Raw genomic sequence first — 20303 nt, forward strand, 5'->3', positions numbered from 1 at the left:
AGTAGCAACAATGATTCACCCCCATTGCAAATTTTTAAACATTCAAACCTGCGCCTTGCAGCCATTAAATAGGTCGCAACTCTCCGTTCCCTGTTATATTTTGTGAGATCTTTATTTTATTTGATAATGGGATCTTGCTTTTGCCGACAGTGAGGCCGTGTTCATTATCTGAACGGTGACAGTGTTAGGTTTTCATCCCCCGCAGGAATCTGGCGGACGTGGATAAGGATGGCAAGCTGAAAGCTGAGGAATTCATCCTGGCCATGCATCTGGTGGACGTGGCCAAAATTGGCCAGCCGCTGCCCCTTACACTGCCTCTGGACCTCGTGCCGCCTTCATTTAGGTATGAAAAATCTAGGTTCGAGACACGCTCTGCATGCTAGCAGTTTTTACGCTGTTATCATAATTAAATATTCCTTAAGGAAGAACTGAAGCAGTTTAAATTTTTCAACACGAGATTTTAATTTTATTCTTAAATATTTTAATTTATTTTTCTCCCCAAACATTCCATCTTAGCGTATTTTGTCAATCGTCATATTGATGTTTGAATTTTAAAACTGACCAAAATTCAAGATATATTTTAATGACCAGTATTTTGTTTTGTATCATAAATCGATACTGTGCTGCTGAATGTTATTTATTTCACCTTATATATAATACTGTGCAAATATTGTATAATCTGTATACAAATCATTATCATTTGCATTTTTTTAATTTTACTTCCTCAGGAGTGGAAACTTGAATGATATATCAAATGGAAACATTCCTTCTATCTATATTGGAGCCACTGAGAACTTTGAGGCAACGACGACGCAGAAAGCTAAGAACAACGGTACGTGTCATTCATACACGTAACGCAATAATCATCTTCCAAGCTGTTTCAGATCCACCTGTCTGCAGAAATGTTGGTGAATTCATGCGTAGCCTCAATTTAGATTGTGGTATTAATCCAAAATAAAACCACTAAAATAAACTGTACTGTCAGTACTTGGTGTCTTAAACTCGGTGTTTATTAAGTTACACAGAGCTGCAAAGATTTTAAGTTCCTCTACAATCAGGGCATGTGTTGGGGATGATTCTATTATTTGACCCTTAGGGGGGGCCCAGCTCCCAGTGAGATGTACAAAGTCATAGTTATGATTCGCTACTGCATTTCCCGTGGGTTCTAGCATTCTAGCCTAGCTCTAGGTCTTAGAAGACTCTGTCACAAAGGCCCTCTAACAGAGCCCTAGAAATGCGCCTGGTCGATTGTTAAGGATTTTGAAGGACAATGAGCTGAGGCTCCATGGTGGCTCGCTCTCATTGGCTCAGCGACGTTTGAGGACAAGCGCAAGGAGAACTTTGACCGGGGCAACGCAGAGCTAGAGAAGCGGCGGCAGGCCCTGCTGGAGCAGCAGCGCCGGGACGAGGAGCGCCGGGCCCAGGAGGCACGTGAGGAGCAGGAGCGACGTGAGCAGGAGGCCCTGGAGCTGGACAGGAGGCGGCTACTGGAGCAGGAGCGGAGGCTGGAGCGCATGCGGGAGCTCGAGAGGCAGAAGGAGGAGGAGCGGCAGAAGGAGCTGGAGCGCAAGGAAGTGAGTGAAAGGCCTGTCTGAAGGAACCAAACTGAGGTCTCCTTTTTACACCCGGGGCCAGTGGGCTCCTTCATCCTGAAAAGATCCAAATTCATCTACAGTGTTAGACAGTGTGGGCAGGATTTCAGTAAAACTCACCTCCTCTATCTTTAGAGCTGGTGACTCCTCTATATGTACTGCATAATGATCCCGTGATGTTCCATAAAGGGTGGGCTGGTCCTCCACCATATATGAAACATTATAGTGTGATTATTTTATTTATATTCATTTTATATACATTCATCTGTTCGTTTTGAATATCTTCCACCTTTTGTTATTCTTGAGAGGGTCGGGGGGGGGGGGGGGAGGGGGGGTACTTAAGCCTATTAGAGGCAGCATAGGGTATAAGAGTTTCAACCCGGGCAGGGTGTTAGTGTGTCTTAATGGTTACTGGTTAATGGTTAATGAAATGAGTAATGAGCTGAGCATATTTACAAGACTTGTCATAACACATAAAACGTAATGGCTTTACAGAACTCATTTTCAGCATAATTGTTTTTCAGATTCCTTGTGGAAATACTTACTATGCTTGTCATCATATAGCCTTTGATTTTAGTGATCAAAGTAAATAAAAGATTGCTCTCCAACTTGGGAAAAACTTTAAATGGTTTGTGTTAAATCATAATGATGTAGTCTATACGCAGTGTGTTATATGTGTTTATGTGTGATATATTATTCTCTTTCAAAACCATCACTGAAGTTTTAAAGCCTAAATCAGCATCCAGTGCTTTATCTACACCGTTGGACAGTAGCGCTTAAGCGCAAGTTGTGTCTCTGTCCCCATGGCTGCAGGCAGCCAGGCTTGAGCTGGAACGGCAGAGGCAGCAGGACTGGGAGCAAAGGAAACGGCACGAGCTGCTGAGCCGCAAAAACCAGGAGCTGGAAGACATCATGCGGTTAAAGGCCAAGAAGAGGAACCTGGAGATGGAGCTGGAGGCTGTGGTGAGGATCACGCTTATTCATGTGACCTTTTCCATTTACTAAACCTTATATACTTGGTAGTATTTAGCATATCAGCATTTTGAAGTATCTTAAAAATTTATATGAATGTTAAAAGTTCAGTCGCTAACATTTCATTAGCTGAACTGTGCGGCGTAGAGCAGTTGTTGCTCCGTGAAGCAGGATTTCTCAGTTAGCTGGGTTAACTTGAGCTACAAGTCATGATCGTCCAATAGGAATGCTCCTTACCTAGACTCTTATTGGACCATCATTAGTTCTATCTTAAGTTAACCCAGCTAACAGAAGTTCTGCTTTATGGAATGGAACACCCTCAAGAGATCGGCCCTTTACGGACAAGATTGCCTGTGTGTATGCAGGTTTTTGGGATTTAGGTCAGCTGTTCAAACCCAGGTGTGAGGACTCTTCAGTCAATCAGTCCTCTAATTGGGGAGTTGCAGCGAAAATCCACATTCACAACAGCCCTTTCTGGATAAGATTGCCCACCCCTGGTGTAGAGTGTAACTCAATAGCGGACATTTGCATGTTCAATGGCCTTGCAAAAATGCTCCTAGTAAAAGAAGTGATGCTTTGCACACTTAACAGGGGGACAAGCACAAGCAGATCTCTGATCACCTCCGGGACGCACAGAGTAAGAAAAAGATCCAGAAGGCTGAACTGGACCTGGTTAACCAGAGGCGGGACTGCCACATCATGGAGATAAACACCCTACAGAAGCAGTTTGAGGTTGAGTCACTGCGTTCAGTTCTTTTTTTTTTGTACTGGCCTTTTATAGGAAGCAGTGAACAATGTTTAGCAACAGTGTTTCCAGTTGATCAGAGCCAAAGTTAAAACCAGATCCACCCATCTTTCAGCTGCATATCTAGTATAGGGTCATGGGAGGTCTGGAGCATAGGGCATAAGCTGGGGAACTTTCGGGAAGCGATCATGGTCTGTGGAAGGGCACGTACACACAGTCACACTCTGTGGGTGATTTTCAGAGGCACCAGACTGCAGGAAGAAGGAGATGGCCAGAGGAAACGCGTGCGACACAGCTAGAGCATGCAAACTCTGCACATACATAGTCAGGGGAGGAATTGAATTGTAGACCATGAGGTCTGAGGCAAAGGAGCCAGTCACTAAAACACAGCCCAACAGCAGTTACACAATAAGAGGAGGTGAATTCTCACCTCCTCTTTCAACACATAAAACCTGGTCTTTTCATCCTGCTGATAATACCATATATATACACAAAACTGGCAGAGCTGTACAGTAACGTAAATTGTAAACATTTGGCACCCCATGGACTTTGACCAGTACAGCACATACAGTACCAAATATGCATTATTTTCAGTGGTGGGCATTTCAGGTCCAGAAACTACAAATCTGGACCAGGATTTTGTTTCTAGCAACTAGTTCAGTGTGACTGTCACCCTTTATGCTCAACTGGTTGCTTGAAACAATATCTTGGTCTGGATTAGAGGTCGACCGATATGGGTTTTTCAATAGCCGATGCCGATGACGATATTTAGGAGTCAGGGTCAGCCGATGGCCGATATATGCTGCCGATATTTTTTGGCCGAAAATTGGACGTTTTCCCCTCTATTTGCATGATAAAATATCACATTAATAATAACAAACGATACACAAAATTTCTCAACTTAGCATTTATTGAATACTGACTTGTGTAAATTTAAATATAAACTTAACAAAAACACAATACAACTTATAAACAACTTAAACTTATAAACAATAAAGATAGCAGCATCAGAATCTCTTTAGCAGCAAACTCATTCTTCAGCTCCCAAGCTCACCAGTCTGCTGCAGATATTGCACATGGCTTTTCCTGGTGTTGGCTTTGTGTATGCTGCCATACAGGATTAGATTTTTGTTCAGCCATCAGACAGCAATTACTAAAACGGAAGAATAAATGCAAGGTTAGAATTTTTATTATAGTACCTTCATCTTCAATTCATTCTACAATTCCAGTATTCCATGCACATTAAAACAATTACACTCTAATACATTTTGAAGAAAAAAAAACACGAAGTGCATCATGGTATGATGAGTAGTGTACACTAACATGTTGTTTCTGTTGTTAGCAGACAGATAGCTTAAAGCCAAATTCACAATCAGAATCTAGTGATCCCGGAAAATAAAATAAAATAACTGTCGTCCTTGCATACAAGGCTGTGCAATACAACATAAGCCCCTAGTGATTGTGACGTTGTCTACGTATAAGCCCGTATATTAAGGATAGACATGTTTAATGAGGAAACTAACTGCGCAAAGTCATGCACTTTTTATCTAGACGTCTGACAAATTGTTTGAATCTCCGGTCTCAAATGAAAAAAAGTTGCACAGAAGGACCATTGTCAGCATCAGCTCAAGTAAATGGTAACCACGCTTTCGAACAAACACTTTTCTCCGCCATGCATTGTTCTTAGCAGCTCTGTGTCTCCGAGGACGGCGCTGTCTGTGATCAGGGCAGAGTAACGCAACTCTCACACACGCTGCATTATTTCAGAGCTGCCTGCTCCGCCCCACACACTCACAGAGTGAAACTCTCCGACACAAGAAAAAAAACATAGCTGATAACATCGGGCTGATATGGTAATAATTAAAATGTTAACAATTAAAATGATTTTTAACGATTAAAAAACGTCTGTGAGCCCACCAATAAGCGCACAAAACGAACTCTATTAGAATCAATGATTCTTTAAGCTACAGTTGGTTGAAGGCTCATTATCATTACCCCAGTTCCCAATAGCGTAATTCGCGTTCTCTTTTAAAGCAACATTTCATAGCAAACTACTTAAATAAACAGGTCATTGAAAGATCAGAATTTAAGGCTTACCGTTTTATCCCAGGACTCTTCCAAAACTTCTGGCTGTGGTCCTGCACAAGGCAGCATGGGTCACGTGTTCCACAGCAACAATAACACTGGGCTGCCCGCAGACGTGCCTGTCTGAAAATCGGCGTAGTGCACTCGGATATCGGCCGATGCCGATACCTTAAAAAATGCTAAATATCGGCCCGATATATCGGCCGGCCGATATATCGGTCGACCTCTAGTCTGGATTAGTAGTTTTTGGACCTGAAATTCCCAGCACTGATTATTTTGTAATAATGCTTTGGCTGCAGTTTTCACATAGAGCATGTTTAAGTTCTTTCGTGTCAATAATTAGACATATGTGCTAGCAGACAGTTAGTTACTTAGCATTTTGAATGTGGCTCATTAGATTCCCATTAGAGTCTTCAGCTACACTAGCTGCTGAAATTAGAAGAGCTTTTCAGCATTCCAGGTCTGATTTTTCCTTTTTGAAATCTAGGACTATCAAAAGAAGCTCTCTCTGCTGGTTCCAGAACATCATAGGCTGAAGGAAAAACTGAACAACATCGGCTTTGACAACCTCCCCAGTAAGACTGATCTCTTGCAATTCCCATTGTAGTGAACAGCAGCAAAACTTGAGTCTGCTCAAAAAAGCGTGGCCTCTCTTTATGTTCTCCATAGTATCATCTATGGCAACTTTAAAGAAAAGTGTGGAAGACAAGGACATAACATGTCGGAAACTGAAGGAGCAGCTGGATGCCCTAGAGAAGGAGACGTCAGCAAAGCTTCTGGAGATGGACGATTATAACAAGACCATCAAGGTAGATTTAGGAATAAGATGTCACATGTTTTCTCAGACTGCATTCAAATGTTGTTTTTCCCAGAATGCATTGCTCCTGTACAGTTCTGTAAAGGTTTTTTTTTATAGGCTAATATTATAACTGTTTTTTATCTACTCCTTCTGCATCAGTGAGCACTGGTCAATTTAAATTTCCTTATTCTGTATTCCTGAAATGTGTAGATTTGTTCCCTAAGAGAGATTTGGGCTGCCAGGCTTGTGGTTATTTGAAGTGCTGTAACACTCGCTCCAGCATCGAGGCTCTAATTCCTGGCTGCTAATTGCTGGTGTAGCTAATGGCCTCAGGAACGCGCAGCTTGAATAAATACATAAGGTTGACGTGGCATCCTCTCCCTGTCAGTCTTTGTAACATAGCCACCTTTAGATAAACACTGCCCCGGGTCTGTCCCAGTGATTTAGCACTGCTGAAATGCTAAGCTATGTAGGTCAGATAACAATGCTGTCTGACCTGAAATTCTGCTTTCACTCTATTGTAAGTCTCCGGCCGTCGGCTCCTTCACAGAATGAATGCACAAGCAATCAAGCACATTAGCAGGAAAACGCCCTTGTTACGAACTAACAAGCTAACTGTAAACTGTGTGTATGATGCTAAATGTGGAAATGCTAACGTTTCAGCTTGTTTCCCTCTTTTTGAACTTTCTGCTAGTGCCCTTTTTTCTATCTTTATCTCTCTCTCTTTCTCTTTCTCTCTTCTTCCCTCGCTTCCCCTGCAGTCTGACGATATGGACGACTGTGTGCTTCAGGGCCTTCTGTCTTTGCTGGGCTGTCTTAGCAATCTCTTCCTCCTCATCAAGGTCACCCTAACTCATTTTTCTCACACTTAACCCTGTCGTACAGTTTGGACATTTGTCAATACCAGTGTATAAAAACAAAAGTTTTAATATCTGCATTATATTTTGGGTACGGTAAATGTACAAATTGGAATAATAATAATATTATTATAGCAACGATGTTTAACGCACAATCGCTGTAACTATTGAAGATTTAGCTCCCCTACACAATGCTAGCTACTGGTTGGTAATTATCTGATAATGAGCGGATTATCAGTAATTAAGAGGATTATCACATGTTCTGTTGTTTAATGTGCGTTTAATTATTTATCATGTCCTGCTTCCATTTTTTTTTTTATGCTTTGAAAGTGAAGGCCTGTTGTCTCCCGGGCAAGTAGGCCTGTCTCTCTGATGTTTGGGTAGCAGAGGTCATGTAGAGGTGTCAGGTGTGCGCGCCCCCCCCCTTCGGTGGCCCCGTTGCTGATGGCTGTGTGTCTGTTATCTCAGGAGCTGCGAGAGAGCCAGAGGAAGCAGCAGTCAGCCTTGGACAAGCTGTACATCGTCAAGGAGGGCAAACTCCGCGAGCTGCAGAGACACCGAGAGCGGCTTTTTGAGAAGCGGAAGGAGGAAGAGGAGGCAATCAGGTGACCTGCTGGCTGCCTTAACATGACTTTGTGGTATTTTAGGGGGTGGTGACATCACTGGTTTACACGTCTCTTTTTCCCATGGTTAGACAAAAAAAGACCCAACTCTAGTAGTGATAATATACTAAACATTGTACTGCGTAGGGATGTCCCGATCCGATATTGATATCGGAAATAGGTCCGATATCAGCCCAAAGAAACTCTATCGGATTATATTGGACTGCGTTAAAAATCTCCGATATAAGCAGTCCGTTCCGCTCTAAACTCCGTTACAGCTATTCTATCCAGCAGCGTCCAGAGCCAGCGTGCAAAGCCCACGTGATCACAACACTGCTTGCTAGCGAAGTAGCAAAGAAAAAGACCGATGTCGGCCGTGTGACAGTATTTTTCATTAGAGTTATATTTATTTTGTTTGCACTATTTTTTGTGGATAGTAAATGCAACGATCTCATTCTTTCGGGCAGCGTGTGTGAAATTGAAACTTTGGACATTCAACCTTTAGTAGTTGGTCAATTTGCAATATTTTTTTTTTTTCTTATGTTCCTGCTCTCAGCTGTTCCTACCATTTGCTGATGGTAAAAAATAAATAACTGAAGTGACCTTTAATTAGTATTTTGCACTTTAAAAAATATATTTTTGTTTATTTAATTAAGATATTTTTCAGGGTCTTAATATTTATTCTTTAATTCTTTTTTATATATTCTTATGTAAAAGGTTCACATTTATGCAGCCAATAGTTAATAAATTGGTCGTCTTTTTCCATACTTACTGTTGCTGACTTTTGTTCTCAGTTTGATCTACCCGTTCATACATTCCACACAACGAAATGGGTAAAAGTATTCATGATTTGTGCTGATTATTGTATCGGATTTGTATCGGTATCGTATCGGAAGTTAAAACGTTGCATCGGGACATCCCTAGTACTGCGCAGAGTAATCTGTCAAATACCAAATTAACAGTTTTGTCGCTGTTTATCATTGAGGTTTGTGTTGGTGTGTACACATAAATGTAAATACAGATCATACTTTTTTTTAAAGTTGTCTTGTTACCGACAAAATAACATGCAGGAGGGCTAAGATGGAGAAGGACCGGCAGTGGCAGGAGAAACTGCAGCGAGATGAGGAGGCTCGCCAGAGGCACCTGAGGGAGGAGAGGGAGGCCAAACTCCAAGCAGAGGAGTTCCAGGATCGCCTGCAAGCGGCCAGGAAGCAGGTGGACGGTGACCGTTGGCCGTTGGAGGAGGAGGAGGAGGAGAAAGGGAGGGAGGCAGGGAAGGAGACGAAAGAAGAGGAAAGGAAACAAGAGGAAAAGCCGCAGGAGGATGTCTCTGATGGACGAGGAGGCGATGTGGCGGCACCACAACCGCAAAATGATGTGGTGACAGGGACTCGTGAGGATGGAAGAGGTAAAAGGCCTGGCTGGCCGGGACAGGTGCCTGAAGGTGCCGCTCGAAGGCCGTGTAGCAGCCTAGGCAGGCTTTACTGCCGGCATACCTGGCAACCTCAACCCCCCCAGCAAACTACACTAACCGCTTTCATTTTATCTGGGGTGCTGGGTGCCAGGGGTTGCTCCGACTTTGCAGCTTGCTGGGGGGGAAGGTGGCTCCCTCTCAGAAGATGCGGTCCGGGGCAATTGCTCATCTTGCCCTTGCCAGTAGCCACCCAGGAACAAAATTTACAAAGTCATTAAGGTGTTTTAGGTAGCCTGGAGCTAAGGCTGGGAGGAAGGTGGCACTCTCCCAATTCAACCATGATGGGCTCCGCCCCCTGGTAGAGAACGATGCAAAAATGATTTTTCAGAACTGGATTGTTTATTCTGTGATCACACAGAAATATTTAACTGCATGGTGTGCAGGGCCAAGGGTTATCCTTTATGCACAAATAGTACAAGAAGGATACAAATCATGGATATCTGAACTTGCATCAGTAGAACAATGATGGTTTAATTGTCTGTTTCAGATGCTTTAGCATCCGTCACTTCTGCACACATGGAACCTGAGACTTTGACGACCTACAGAGCTCTGTACCCCTTTGCAGCACGGACTGTAGACGAGCTGACCTTTGAGGCTGATGACCTTATAGAGGTGCGCCCAGTCATGTGACTTACGAATGAAGAATATTAGCTGGCTTTTTCCTTGTTAGGGTACATCTGTCACAGCCCATGTATGCAGCACGGTAACATGTTTGTGCTCCTGTAGCTGAACAAGCAAAGCATTGTGCTAACTATGCAACGGTCATGGGTTCAAATCCAAGGGTTTACCCACAAAAAAAAAGGTGTTTTGGTTGAAAGTGTCAGATTGAGTAAATGTGTAGTCTTGTGTACTTCTAAGAACCTCTTTTGTTTGCTGTATAGTCAGTGGTTTTAAAGCTGTGCTACCAATTAGTGGTTTAGTAGCCCACTTCTGACACATCTTTGTCTGGTGATGTGTGGCTCAGCAGATCACATGTCCGTTGGGCCCATGAATGAGGCCCTTAGTGCCCCATAGTGCTCTAGGATCGCCGGATAATAGGCTGACCCTGCGCTCGGACCCCATATTCAGATATGTGAATAGAAGCATTACATTGTACCTATGCTCATACTTGTGCATATGGTGAAATAAACCATCAAAATTGTCATTGTCTTATTATTTTTTCCTGCCCACTAGGTGGACAAAACAACGGAAGGTGAGCAGGGCTGGCTGTATGGCAGTTGCCGGGGTAAGACAGGCTGGTTCCCAGAGACCTACGTGGGCAGAGAGTCTAAGCCAGAGGAACTGTCCCGTGTCCAGCAGGGCCTGGTGCCCCAGACCCTGCCCACCATGTGAGTCTCCATTCTCTGTGCTGGCATCCTCCCTCTTCCAACCCCTGGTTTGCCTTAAATGTTAGACATTTTGGCTGCTTATGGATGAAATGAAAAACAAAATTATTTGATGTTAATCAGTTCTGGATCAGGTTTATTAGCCATGTATGTTCTCACACATAATTTATCTGGGTAACGGGGTGATGAGGGGTAACTGTGCCGCTGACGGGTAACTGTGCCGCTGACGGGTATCGGGGTAATGCGGGGTAACGGTGCCACTGACAGGTAACGGTGCCACTGACGGGTAACGGTGCCACTGACGGGTAACGGTGCCACTGACGGGTAACGGTGCCACTGACGGGTAACGGTGCCACTGACGGGTAACGGGGTGATGTGGGGTAACGGTGCCACTGACGGGTAACGGGCTGATGTGGGGTAACTGTGCCACTGACGGGTAACGGGCTGATGCGGGGTAACGGTGCCACTGACGGGTAACGGGGTGATGTGGGGTAACGGAGTGATGTGGGGTAACGGTGCCTCTGACGGGTAACGGGGTGATGTGGGGTAACGGGGTGATGTGGGGTAACGGGGTGATGTGGGGTAACGGAGTGATGTGGGGTAACGGTGCCTCTGACGGGTAACGGGCTGATGTGGGGTAACGGTGCCACTGACGGGTAACGGGCTGATGTGGGGTAACGGTGCCACTGACGGGGAACGGGCTGATGTGGGGTAACGGGGTGATGTGGGGTAACGATGCCACTGACAGGTAATGGGGTAAGGCAGGGTAACGTTGCGCCTGGGTTCTTGAGGTATGGCGTGTCAGTATAAACTGTTCTTGTGCTTCTTTGTTTTGGCTCATGGTGTTCTGTAGCATTCATCATAATTCATCATAATGGTTCTTTTATGACACTGACTTTATTTAGCAGGCCCTTTTGTCCAAAGCGACGTACAAGTGAGGCAAACGGCAAATTACAAACAACCATCACTCATCATTTTTGTTGTTCATTGTATTTTTTTTCCCCCGAGTTTATCATTCTAGTGTAAAGCTGGTTTTCTCCAATAGCTGCTGGTGTTTTGGTGGCTAATGGCCTTTGCAGAACATAAACAAACAAGTGCTTCGCAACATGCTATTTTTGGATTTGGACTTGTGCTAGCTGTGCTATTCGCCTCCCACGCCTCACTCCTGTGAACATCACCTGCGCTTCTCTGCGCTCCTGCAGAGTGGAGATGGAGGCCGGCACCCCCAGCACCAGGAGGCCGAGCTCCACCTTCTCTCCGACCCATATGCCACGTGTGTCCACTGAGGAGCAGTCACAGGTCAGGAAATGCCGAGGTCCATGTCACCTGGCTGGTCGACTTGATGGCAGACGACCCCACTCGCAGCACGCCATGGACTGTCAGCACTTTAAATACTTGGCTCGTTCTATAATTAATTGCATATAATTAAACTTAATAATAAATTCACTTCTGCTTAATTAACTCAGTAATTAAATTGTTATACTCTTGTCCCCACATGGTGACATGAGTGTAACTGATTTTCCTTGATTTCAATCTGCTTTTAATTGACTCATGAGCAGAAATGAACTGATAGAACAATCAACTGATTTTTATCATGTAGTCAAAATAATTGTAAATAAGTGTCATTTGACAATTCTAAGCAGGTGTATTTCTGTATTTAATGAACAGCTTTAGTTCAGAGCAATAAACTGTAAGTGGTAGTAAGAATAAAGAATTCAGTACAGTACACAAAGTATACATAGGCTGTTGCAAGAAATTACTGCTATATGCAAATTTACCCTTTGGTGCAGTGAAACAGGACTGTGATGGCTGTTGACTCTATATAGCATTTTTCCAGGAAGGCTTGATTATTGGTGATTTCTCTCAGGTTGTGGGTGACCTCCAGGCCCAGGCACTGTGCTCTTGGACGGCAAAGAAGGACAGTCACCTGAATTTCTCCAAGGATGATGTCATCACTGTATTGGAGCAGCAGGAGAATTGGTGGCAGGGGGAGCTCAGCGGGGCCCGGGGCTGGTTTCCTAGGACCTACGTCACCCTGCTGACTGAAGGAGAAGCCAGCCCAGAGTAAACTTTGCCTTTAGTCTGGAGAGATTTAGCAATAAGGCTATTACCTCAATTAGCTCAAAGCTAAGCTAGCTCTGAGAGCCATGCTCAGGCAGTCACACATGATTGTAATCAAACCACTAAACCATTTATTGTCATCCATGCCTTTTTTTTGGGTAAATGGCCAAAGAAGAATGCATGTAAACTGATTTCTTGACACAGTACTGTGGCAAAGAATAGCTGACAGACTCGTAGGGCAATACCTTTGCATGTGGTGTGTCTTAATTAGGCATAAGAATGTTCCGCAGTTTTCTGCAGACTCTGATCAGCAATTGGGTTTAATATCTAACTTTTGTTTTGCTTTGATAGTAGTTCAATGAACACATCAACAGATGGAGGGGAAATGACAGAGACGTCTCAGCTAGAAGGTAGGATTTACTGTTAACTCGTATAAAAAGATCTTTACATTTATAGAGGGATGTATGTTCTGATTTTAGGGTTTGTATTGCTGGTGGGTGGATGCATAGAAAAATTATTTGCATTGGATGCTAAGGTGCTGTGTTTTGTATTCAGAATTTGAGTGTTAAGTGATTGTTTTGGATGCCAACTAGATGGGGAAGTATTATTTAAATTAGAGATGCACCGATTGACCGGCTAGTGATCGGAATCGGCCGATTTTTTGTATGATCGACCCACATCGGTGACCGGCCGGTCAGTCTCACGTCTGCCGATCCTTTTATTGCCAGCAGCAGCGCAGGCAATTACGTCACAACTACGCGCACACTTACAGTCTGGTGATAACATGTCGTTGGTGTGGAAGTTCTTTTCTGTGAGTGGAGATGACACAAAGATCGCAGTTTGTAACGTTTGTAAAGCAAAAATACATCGTGGGGGAACAAGCTCAAAAACGTTCGGAACAACAAACCTAATAAGACACTTAAAACGCTATCATTTAGCTGAATATGCCCAGTTTGAAAAGGGGAAAGTGGCTAAAGCTAGCGCGCCGAGTTGCCCAGCAGCAGAGGCGAAAATGCTTTGACCTACTGGAGGATCAACAAAGATCGTTACCCTGCACTTGCTCAACTTGCCCAAGCCTATCTCTCTGCTCCATGTACAAGTGTCGAAAGTGAGCGCTTGTTTAGCTTGGCTGGACATGTGGTAGATGAAAGGAGAAACCGATTAACTGGTGACAATGCAGAAATGCTTCTCTTGGTCAAGAAAAACTTGCCTTTAATGTTCAAGTAATAGCATTTAGTACTAGCATTGTTATTTCTACCTGTTTTAAGAGAGTGCACTCTTTGTTATTAAAGTTATTGTTGTGAGAGTAATTACATGTAATTAATGTTTAAAAAATTCTTCCATAATAATAGTCATTGAGGAAAAGTAGATATTTGTTAGTAAGTTGTTAGTTATATATTTCTACATTTTCAAGGTGCAGAGCACTTTATTCTGTTGAGAAGATCTGTAATGTTTATGGATTTCTTTTATTATAAAAAATTTCATTGGGGAAAAGATTTTTGTTAGTATAACTATACTAATGTTATATACCGGAATTTATTTTATACCTTACAACACACTTTATTTTATATTTTTATTTTGTTGAGAAGATCCTGTCATGTTTAATAATTTATTTTATTATAAAATAAATTTAAATGAATGTCATGCTTTCATTACAGTTCTTTAAAAAAATCGGAATCGGCAAAAATCGGAATCGGCAGGTCACACTTACTGTAAAATCGGAATCGGCCAAGAAATTTGCAATCGGTGCATCTCTAATTTAAATACATTTTGTTCATTATATTTTAACTGCATAGTAAATATATATGTTATATTTGTCTCAAAACCTGGATGCACTTTATCTCACATTAGTTGAAGAATGTAATTCAAAGTCACTAGAAAGTTCAATCTGGTGACTAACCGATGTATTACATCCAATCAGAGTATGTAGCCCTATACACTTACGAGAGCCCAGAACCGGGAGACTTGGCCTTCAACCAGGGGGAGAGTATCCTTGTTATGGAACGAGACGGAGAATGGTGGAGGGGCTGCATCGGGGACAGGACTGGCGTCTTTCCCTCCACCTACGTCAAATCAAGAGAGCCTGACGTAAATGGAAAAATTATTTGTATATATTGTCAACATTTGTATGGTATTTGACTTTCCATGGATTTTTTGCTATTTTGTCTTGAATTGTTGCATATTTCTGTATATTTTGCTTATATTAGCTAAGGGGTGGCACAGTGGTTGGCACTGTTGCCTCACACCTCTGGGACCTGCGTTTGAGTCTCCCCCAGGGCTCCCTGTGTGTGGAGTTTGCGTGTTCTCCACATGTCATGGGGTTTCCTCCGGGTGCTCCGCTTTCTCCCCACGCTCCAAAAACATGCTGCGGTTAAATGAAGTTGCCAAATTGCCCATAGATGTGCATGTGTGAGTATGCACTGTGATGAGTTAGCTCCCCATCCTGGCTAATACCCTTCCTTGTGCCCATGGCCTCTGGGATAGGCTCAGATCCCCCACAACCCTGAATAGCATAAGTGGATATAGGAAAGGGATGGATTGATACTTTATATTTTCACATTTTGATTACTATTGTATGGCGCAAATGTTATAAGAAAAGCCGATGCTAAAACCAATAACATCGACGCCTCTGTCTTTTCAGATCTCCAGTAATAATGGCAGACCTGGTGCCTCTGGCAAGAAAGCAGGTGTGGCTGTGTACATATTTCAGGCAGTTGTACAAATGGCTGGCTGGTAGTTATGTAGAATATGCAGGGCAGTGCGAGTAAGGAGGAAAAAAACTGGTGTTTATCAGTTTAATCATCAGCAGAATATGCTTGGTGTAAGAATGCCTTATCTAGCTGCCAGATGAACACGTGCTGGTCATGCTTCGTCTTGCTCTGTGCTTTCCAGAGGTGGCCCAGGTGTCCAGTGCTTACACAGCCACTGGAGCAGAGCAACTGAGCCTGTCGCCCGGCCAGCTGATTCTGATCCTCACCAAAAACCCCACGGGATGGTGGCTTGGCGAGCTGCAGGTCAGTCGTGCTGGTTATGAGCAAAGTCACGGGACAGACTTTTTTTGGTCAGATTTCATAGAAACCGTTTTGTTTCTAAATGGGTTTATTCTTGTTAATTCCAGAATTGGAGGTTGTTTTGTCATTGATTACGTTAGTGATTTCCAAAGCCAGTATGATACAAATATGATGTAATGGGTATGTAAAAAATGTAAGCAATATACAAAAGAAATAACTATATATATCAAAATAAGCACATATTTAGGTAAACAAACTATAAAAGAGAAATTATAAAGAGACACTATGTAACAACATAAAGTACAGGAGTGACAAGTGTTTTTGAAGGTTATTGCATGTACTTGTATATTTCACAATGAAAATGAATCAATGTAACATGCTCAAAAAATGTCGTGTTTTGGATGTTTTTATACTTGACATTTCTTCTGTCCAGGCGAGAGGTAAAAAGCGCCAGAAGGGCTGGTTCCCTGCCTCCCATGTTAAACTGCTTGGTCCCAGTAGTGGGACGTCCACCCCAGCTCCTCTCCCTAGTAAGAGCACTTCTACTGTAAGCCTACAGCAGCCTTATAACCTATTAGCCCCTCTCACCTTCTGGGCCTCTTGTGTCCACCAGTCTGCCAGGTCATTTCGTTGTATGACTACACGGCCGTCAATGAGGATGAGATGAGCTTCTCCAAGGGTCAGCCAATCAATGTCCTGGAAAAGATGAGCCCAGATTGGTGGAAAGGCGAAATCAATGGAGTTACAGGGCTCATCCCCACCAACTACATCAAAATGAGTACCAATGAGTCTGACACCAGTCAGCAATGTAAGTACCAGCTTAAAACTGGTAAAAAAAAAAAAATGCTTATCAGCCAGGGTGTTTGAATGAATACAGAGGGGGGAGGACTGTTTATATTAATGCAAAGCTGGCTCTTACATTAGCATGTTAATTAATGTATATTTCAGTACCTAAGTCACTAAGAAACCTTCTAATGGAAGATTAGACCAGGGTATTTTTCTTTTTATTGTAGTGAGCTTGTCAAAGGATTGAATTATGAGGTTTTCTTGGAAATGAACAAAGTCCTGTGTCTGTGACAGCAGGGTGGTCTGCATTTACTGCTTACTGTTTCCTTGACTAATCAAGGGATTCATTTGTTACCATCTGTTCTTAGATGCAGATCTTTCTACTCAGGGATGTGTTTTTATACAGGGGAATAATATTTTTGTACCTCCAGACCTTTAGCTGATTTTAAGTCTGTTAAGAATATAAAATATCAGAAGCCAAATCTGACATAGCACCATAACTACAGGCAAGCTGGGTCTCTAACATTAGTTCAGATTAATTTTTATGTATACGCATATGTATACATAATAATTAATTTGAATTAAGCGTTAATATTAAACCATCCATTATGGAAAGTGTGTTGGACCACCTGCTCTGAAAATAAGGTCAATGCAGATTTTCTGCTTTTAGATTTTAAATGGAAAATTTGGGTTTTAGTATTTAACGTTTGCCAAAAGGTGTACCAATAAAAGCCACATACTGCATTGACTTGCACAAAAATCTATGAATTCTAGCAGTTGTCTTGTATGTTTAAAAGGTATGACACTGTTTTGGTCCAGTTTATAAGCAATATAGTCTCTGCCTGTCTGACAGAATATTGTCAAATAAGTTATATCACACTTATGTGTGTCTTTGTGTGTGAGAGAGGAAGTGGGTGCGATTCAAATGTAAAGATTTATTATAAAATACTAGATAGTTTGGAAGTGTGCATTGTCTTTAATGGTGCATAAAATAGTTTTTAAAGCTTTTTGACTAGAATGTATTAAATTTGAGCATGTGCATTTTGAAGTTTCTGGGTACAGTAAGGAATCTTATTCTATGTGCTTAACCATACCAATAAACCAGATAATTCCTGATTTTACTTTGAAACTAATATTAAGAACTAAAAGTATTCCCACATTGCTTCTGTGAAGACTATAGCACTTAATCTTTAGTGTTATAGTTAAGTTCACAGTCAACTTAATTTCTTCCATCTCTCTCCATTCATCATCCATCTTTCTTGTTATTTTCTGTCATTTTTCCCCCTGTTGTTTTGTTCTCCTCCTTTCCCTTCCATCTCTGTTTCTCTATAGGATGATAGGGTTTCCTCCTCTTCTCCTTCGCACCTATCAGAGACCTGGTTTTACGTAGGCTCTGGGACAACGACGGCGACCCACCTCACCCATTGGATAGGGCCTTCTCAGCTCAGTGATTTTTAATATATATATTTTTTACCCATAAACCCCTTTTTGGCCTCTTTTGATTGGCTATGCCAGCTATGCTAAACCTTCGTGCTCTGCACCGAATTCCTTACTCTCTTGAGAAATTAGCAGGAAGGTAGTTTGAAACCGCCTGAGACTTGGGTCCTGTTAACATGTTTGTTTGTGCCGCTGATCTAGTTATTTGTGGACTGTTATTTTAGCAGAGGTTTAGTGGGTCTTTCGGTGGCTTTTTCTTCTGTGAGTATCCTGTCTGCTTTTGGTTTATTATTCCTGAGATGGATGGAATGTTGATGGACGTCTTTCGTCCTATTGATTTTGCCCAATGTGGGTCCTCCATCATACAAAAACTCATTCTCTTTATACAGTTTGAGTTGAAATGCTTTTTAAAAGATGTCACCCCTTTTGGATACTGTGTGTGTGGGGAGGGTCTAGAATTTTGAAAATGGCCTTTTGTTTTGTTCTAAGTTCTAGTGTTTTTCTCTTTTACAATAATTTCTCTGTATGAATAAAAGTGTCACACCTCATTGTTACTTTAACCTGAACATGTCTGGCTGTTACTGCCAACAATGCGAGATTTTCATTTAGCCCCGTTGTTGTTAACAGTGTTTATGAGTGTTTATGATTGCTAACTTTGCAAATGACTGCCAAATCGATTAATAGCCTTCATGCTGCAATGTAATTAATAAGACTTTTTAATCTTTTGCCCCAATTGAATTTTCAGAATTAACAATGCTGAAACTATTACTCAAAGAGCAGCCATCTAATATTTAAATGTAATTTGGTCATGGTTTGTTCAGGAGATTTTGTCTTGGATATTCTTTACATTTAAGAAGATAAGATTCTGCAAACTATATTACATTGTGGCACGATCACTACATTTTACCTTGGAAAACTGAATACAAATACAAACGACTGATACAAACCCAAGGAAGCACAAATGTAGGCAAACTAACAGTCTTTTTGACTTTTTTGTTATCTAGAATATATATAATACCTTCTCATGTTTTGTGTCATGCGAACTACATTTGGATTTTACAATCATTTTGAGCTTGTTGTTGCTTAAGTGTCAGATATGGAATAACTACAATTTTTTGCCATCTTTTTATGAAATGTTCATTTCTGGACATTAAAATAAACCTCTTCTGTTAACACCAGTCAAGTTCAACTAATTATCTGTGCAGTCCAACTACTAACTGCATGGTTATATTTAATATAGCACCACGTGACACAATTATGCATAACATTTTTAACAAAATAATGATTGCAGTGTTTTTAAAGAGTGTACAAATGGTAGTATTTGTACAGAGATGCTACTGTATTCAAGGCTGTTAACTTCCTTGGAATGCTGTGACTGATTTTGCATTTTATTGGCCCTTTTGAAGTTGGTGTCTGGTTGTTCTAACACATTCAGTATTATCTTGTTTTTTTTCTTTTCTTTAAAACTGTGCTTTAGATTGTGACTTACCCTTAGGTTTATACACAAACTCATGTATACATATAAATATGTATATAAAATAAAACTTAATTTCATTATTTTGCTTTATGTGGGTCAGTTCTTGCTGCACAGACACTGTGAGCTTGTTTTGATGAGGCTGTCCTGGAATGCTGATAGGAGTTTCTTTTAACGTGAGCAGAATTTGAGTTTTATTCCAGTAACGGTGAAGCAGAAGACTGCGGAAACACCCGTGATCCGTCTTTTCCTTTTTTAAAAGGGGAAAAGGTCTTGGAAATGTGGTACACGAATAATTCCATTGTTCTAATCATATGATTCTGCACAGTTCAGCTTGTTATTTTAGGATGTGAAGACACTTCATATTTTTAACACTTCCTGCATGGCCTTGTAATCCTATAAGTGTGTGTGTGTGTGTGTGTGTGTGGGGGGGGGGGTGTATATTTTGATGTTGTATGACCATTTTTTTGGTGCCCACAAGGGGAGACTCATTTTATAAAAATCTGTTACTGTTTACTCATGGTTAACATTAGAGCTGGGTTGGGGGTAAGGTTGTCAAACCTGTGTGTGTGGATTATGTTTATATTGCATTGTGGGGACCAAATGTTCTCCTCAATGTAATATGAACCTGTTATTTTGACATTGTGGGGACCATTTTTCAGGTCACCACAAAGATTTGTGAATGCAATCAAAAAACTAAAAATACGTATGTTGTTTGGTTACTTATGGTTAAGGTTAGGGCTGGGTAGGGGTTAAGGTCGTCATGTTGTTATTATAGTTTTCCCCCATAGAAATGAATGGAGAGTCCCCACAAAGATATAATTGCAAACCTGTGTGTGTGTGTGTGTGTGTGTGTATATGTATGTATGTATTACAAGCTTATTTTAAAGACCTCAGTGGGAGCTCATGGCCACATTTGCGGTTTCGTCATCAGGTGAGGCTGAATGCTATAATGTTTATTGGTGCTCGTCCTGCAGGGAGTTCTTTGGCATTTCAAGGCAGAGAAAATGTACGATTCCTGCCAGAAGCTTGATTCTGGGCCAGAAATGTTTGACGGTGTCTTGATGCTTTTCTTTGCGCTGC

General features: G+C 41.9%; 1 protein-coding gene across 3 annotated transcripts in view; it reads left to right on the forward strand.

The window, feature by feature from the left end:
- The window catches only part of itsn2b (intersectin 2b), a 42873-nt gene that overhangs the window by 16108 nt on the left and 6462 nt on the right, over positions 1–20303 (forward strand). For 2 of the 3 annotated variants that reach the window (XM_023834326.2, XM_023834324.2), the window contains exons 11-30: positions 206–343; positions 729–832; positions 1312–1574; positions 2406–2555; positions 3156–3296; positions 5882–5969; positions 6064–6203; positions 6955–7035; positions 7519–7655; positions 8723–9060; positions 9614–9738; positions 10300–10454; positions 11654–11750; positions 12319–12515; positions 12864–12922; positions 14434–14600; positions 15154–15199; positions 15405–15526; positions 15957–16053; positions 16137–16331. In XM_023834326.2, the coding sequence (XP_023690094.2) occupies positions 206–343; positions 729–832; positions 1312–1574; positions 2406–2555; positions 3156–3296; positions 5882–5969; positions 6064–6203; positions 6955–7035; positions 7519–7655; positions 8723–9060; positions 9614–9738; positions 10300–10454; positions 11654–11750; positions 12319–12515; positions 12864–12922; positions 14434–14600; positions 15154–15199; positions 15405–15526; positions 15957–16053; positions 16137–16331 (2840 nt within the window). The remainder of the gene's footprint in view (positions 1–205; positions 344–728; positions 833–1311; positions 1575–2405; positions 2556–3155; positions 3297–5881; positions 5970–6063; positions 6204–6954; positions 7036–7518; positions 7656–8722; positions 9061–9613; positions 9739–10299; positions 10455–11653; positions 11751–12318; positions 12516–12863; positions 12923–14433; positions 14601–15153; positions 15200–15404; positions 15527–15956; positions 16054–16136; positions 16332–20303) is intronic. The other variant, XM_023834327.2, reaches the window with a different exon arrangement.

Source organism: Paramormyrops kingsleyae, chromosome 14 (assembly GCF_048594095.1).
Source record: "Paramormyrops kingsleyae isolate MSU_618 chromosome 14, PKINGS_0.4, whole genome shotgun sequence".
NCBI classification, from domain to species: Eukaryota; Metazoa; Chordata; class Actinopteri; order Osteoglossiformes; family Mormyridae; genus Paramormyrops; species Paramormyrops kingsleyae.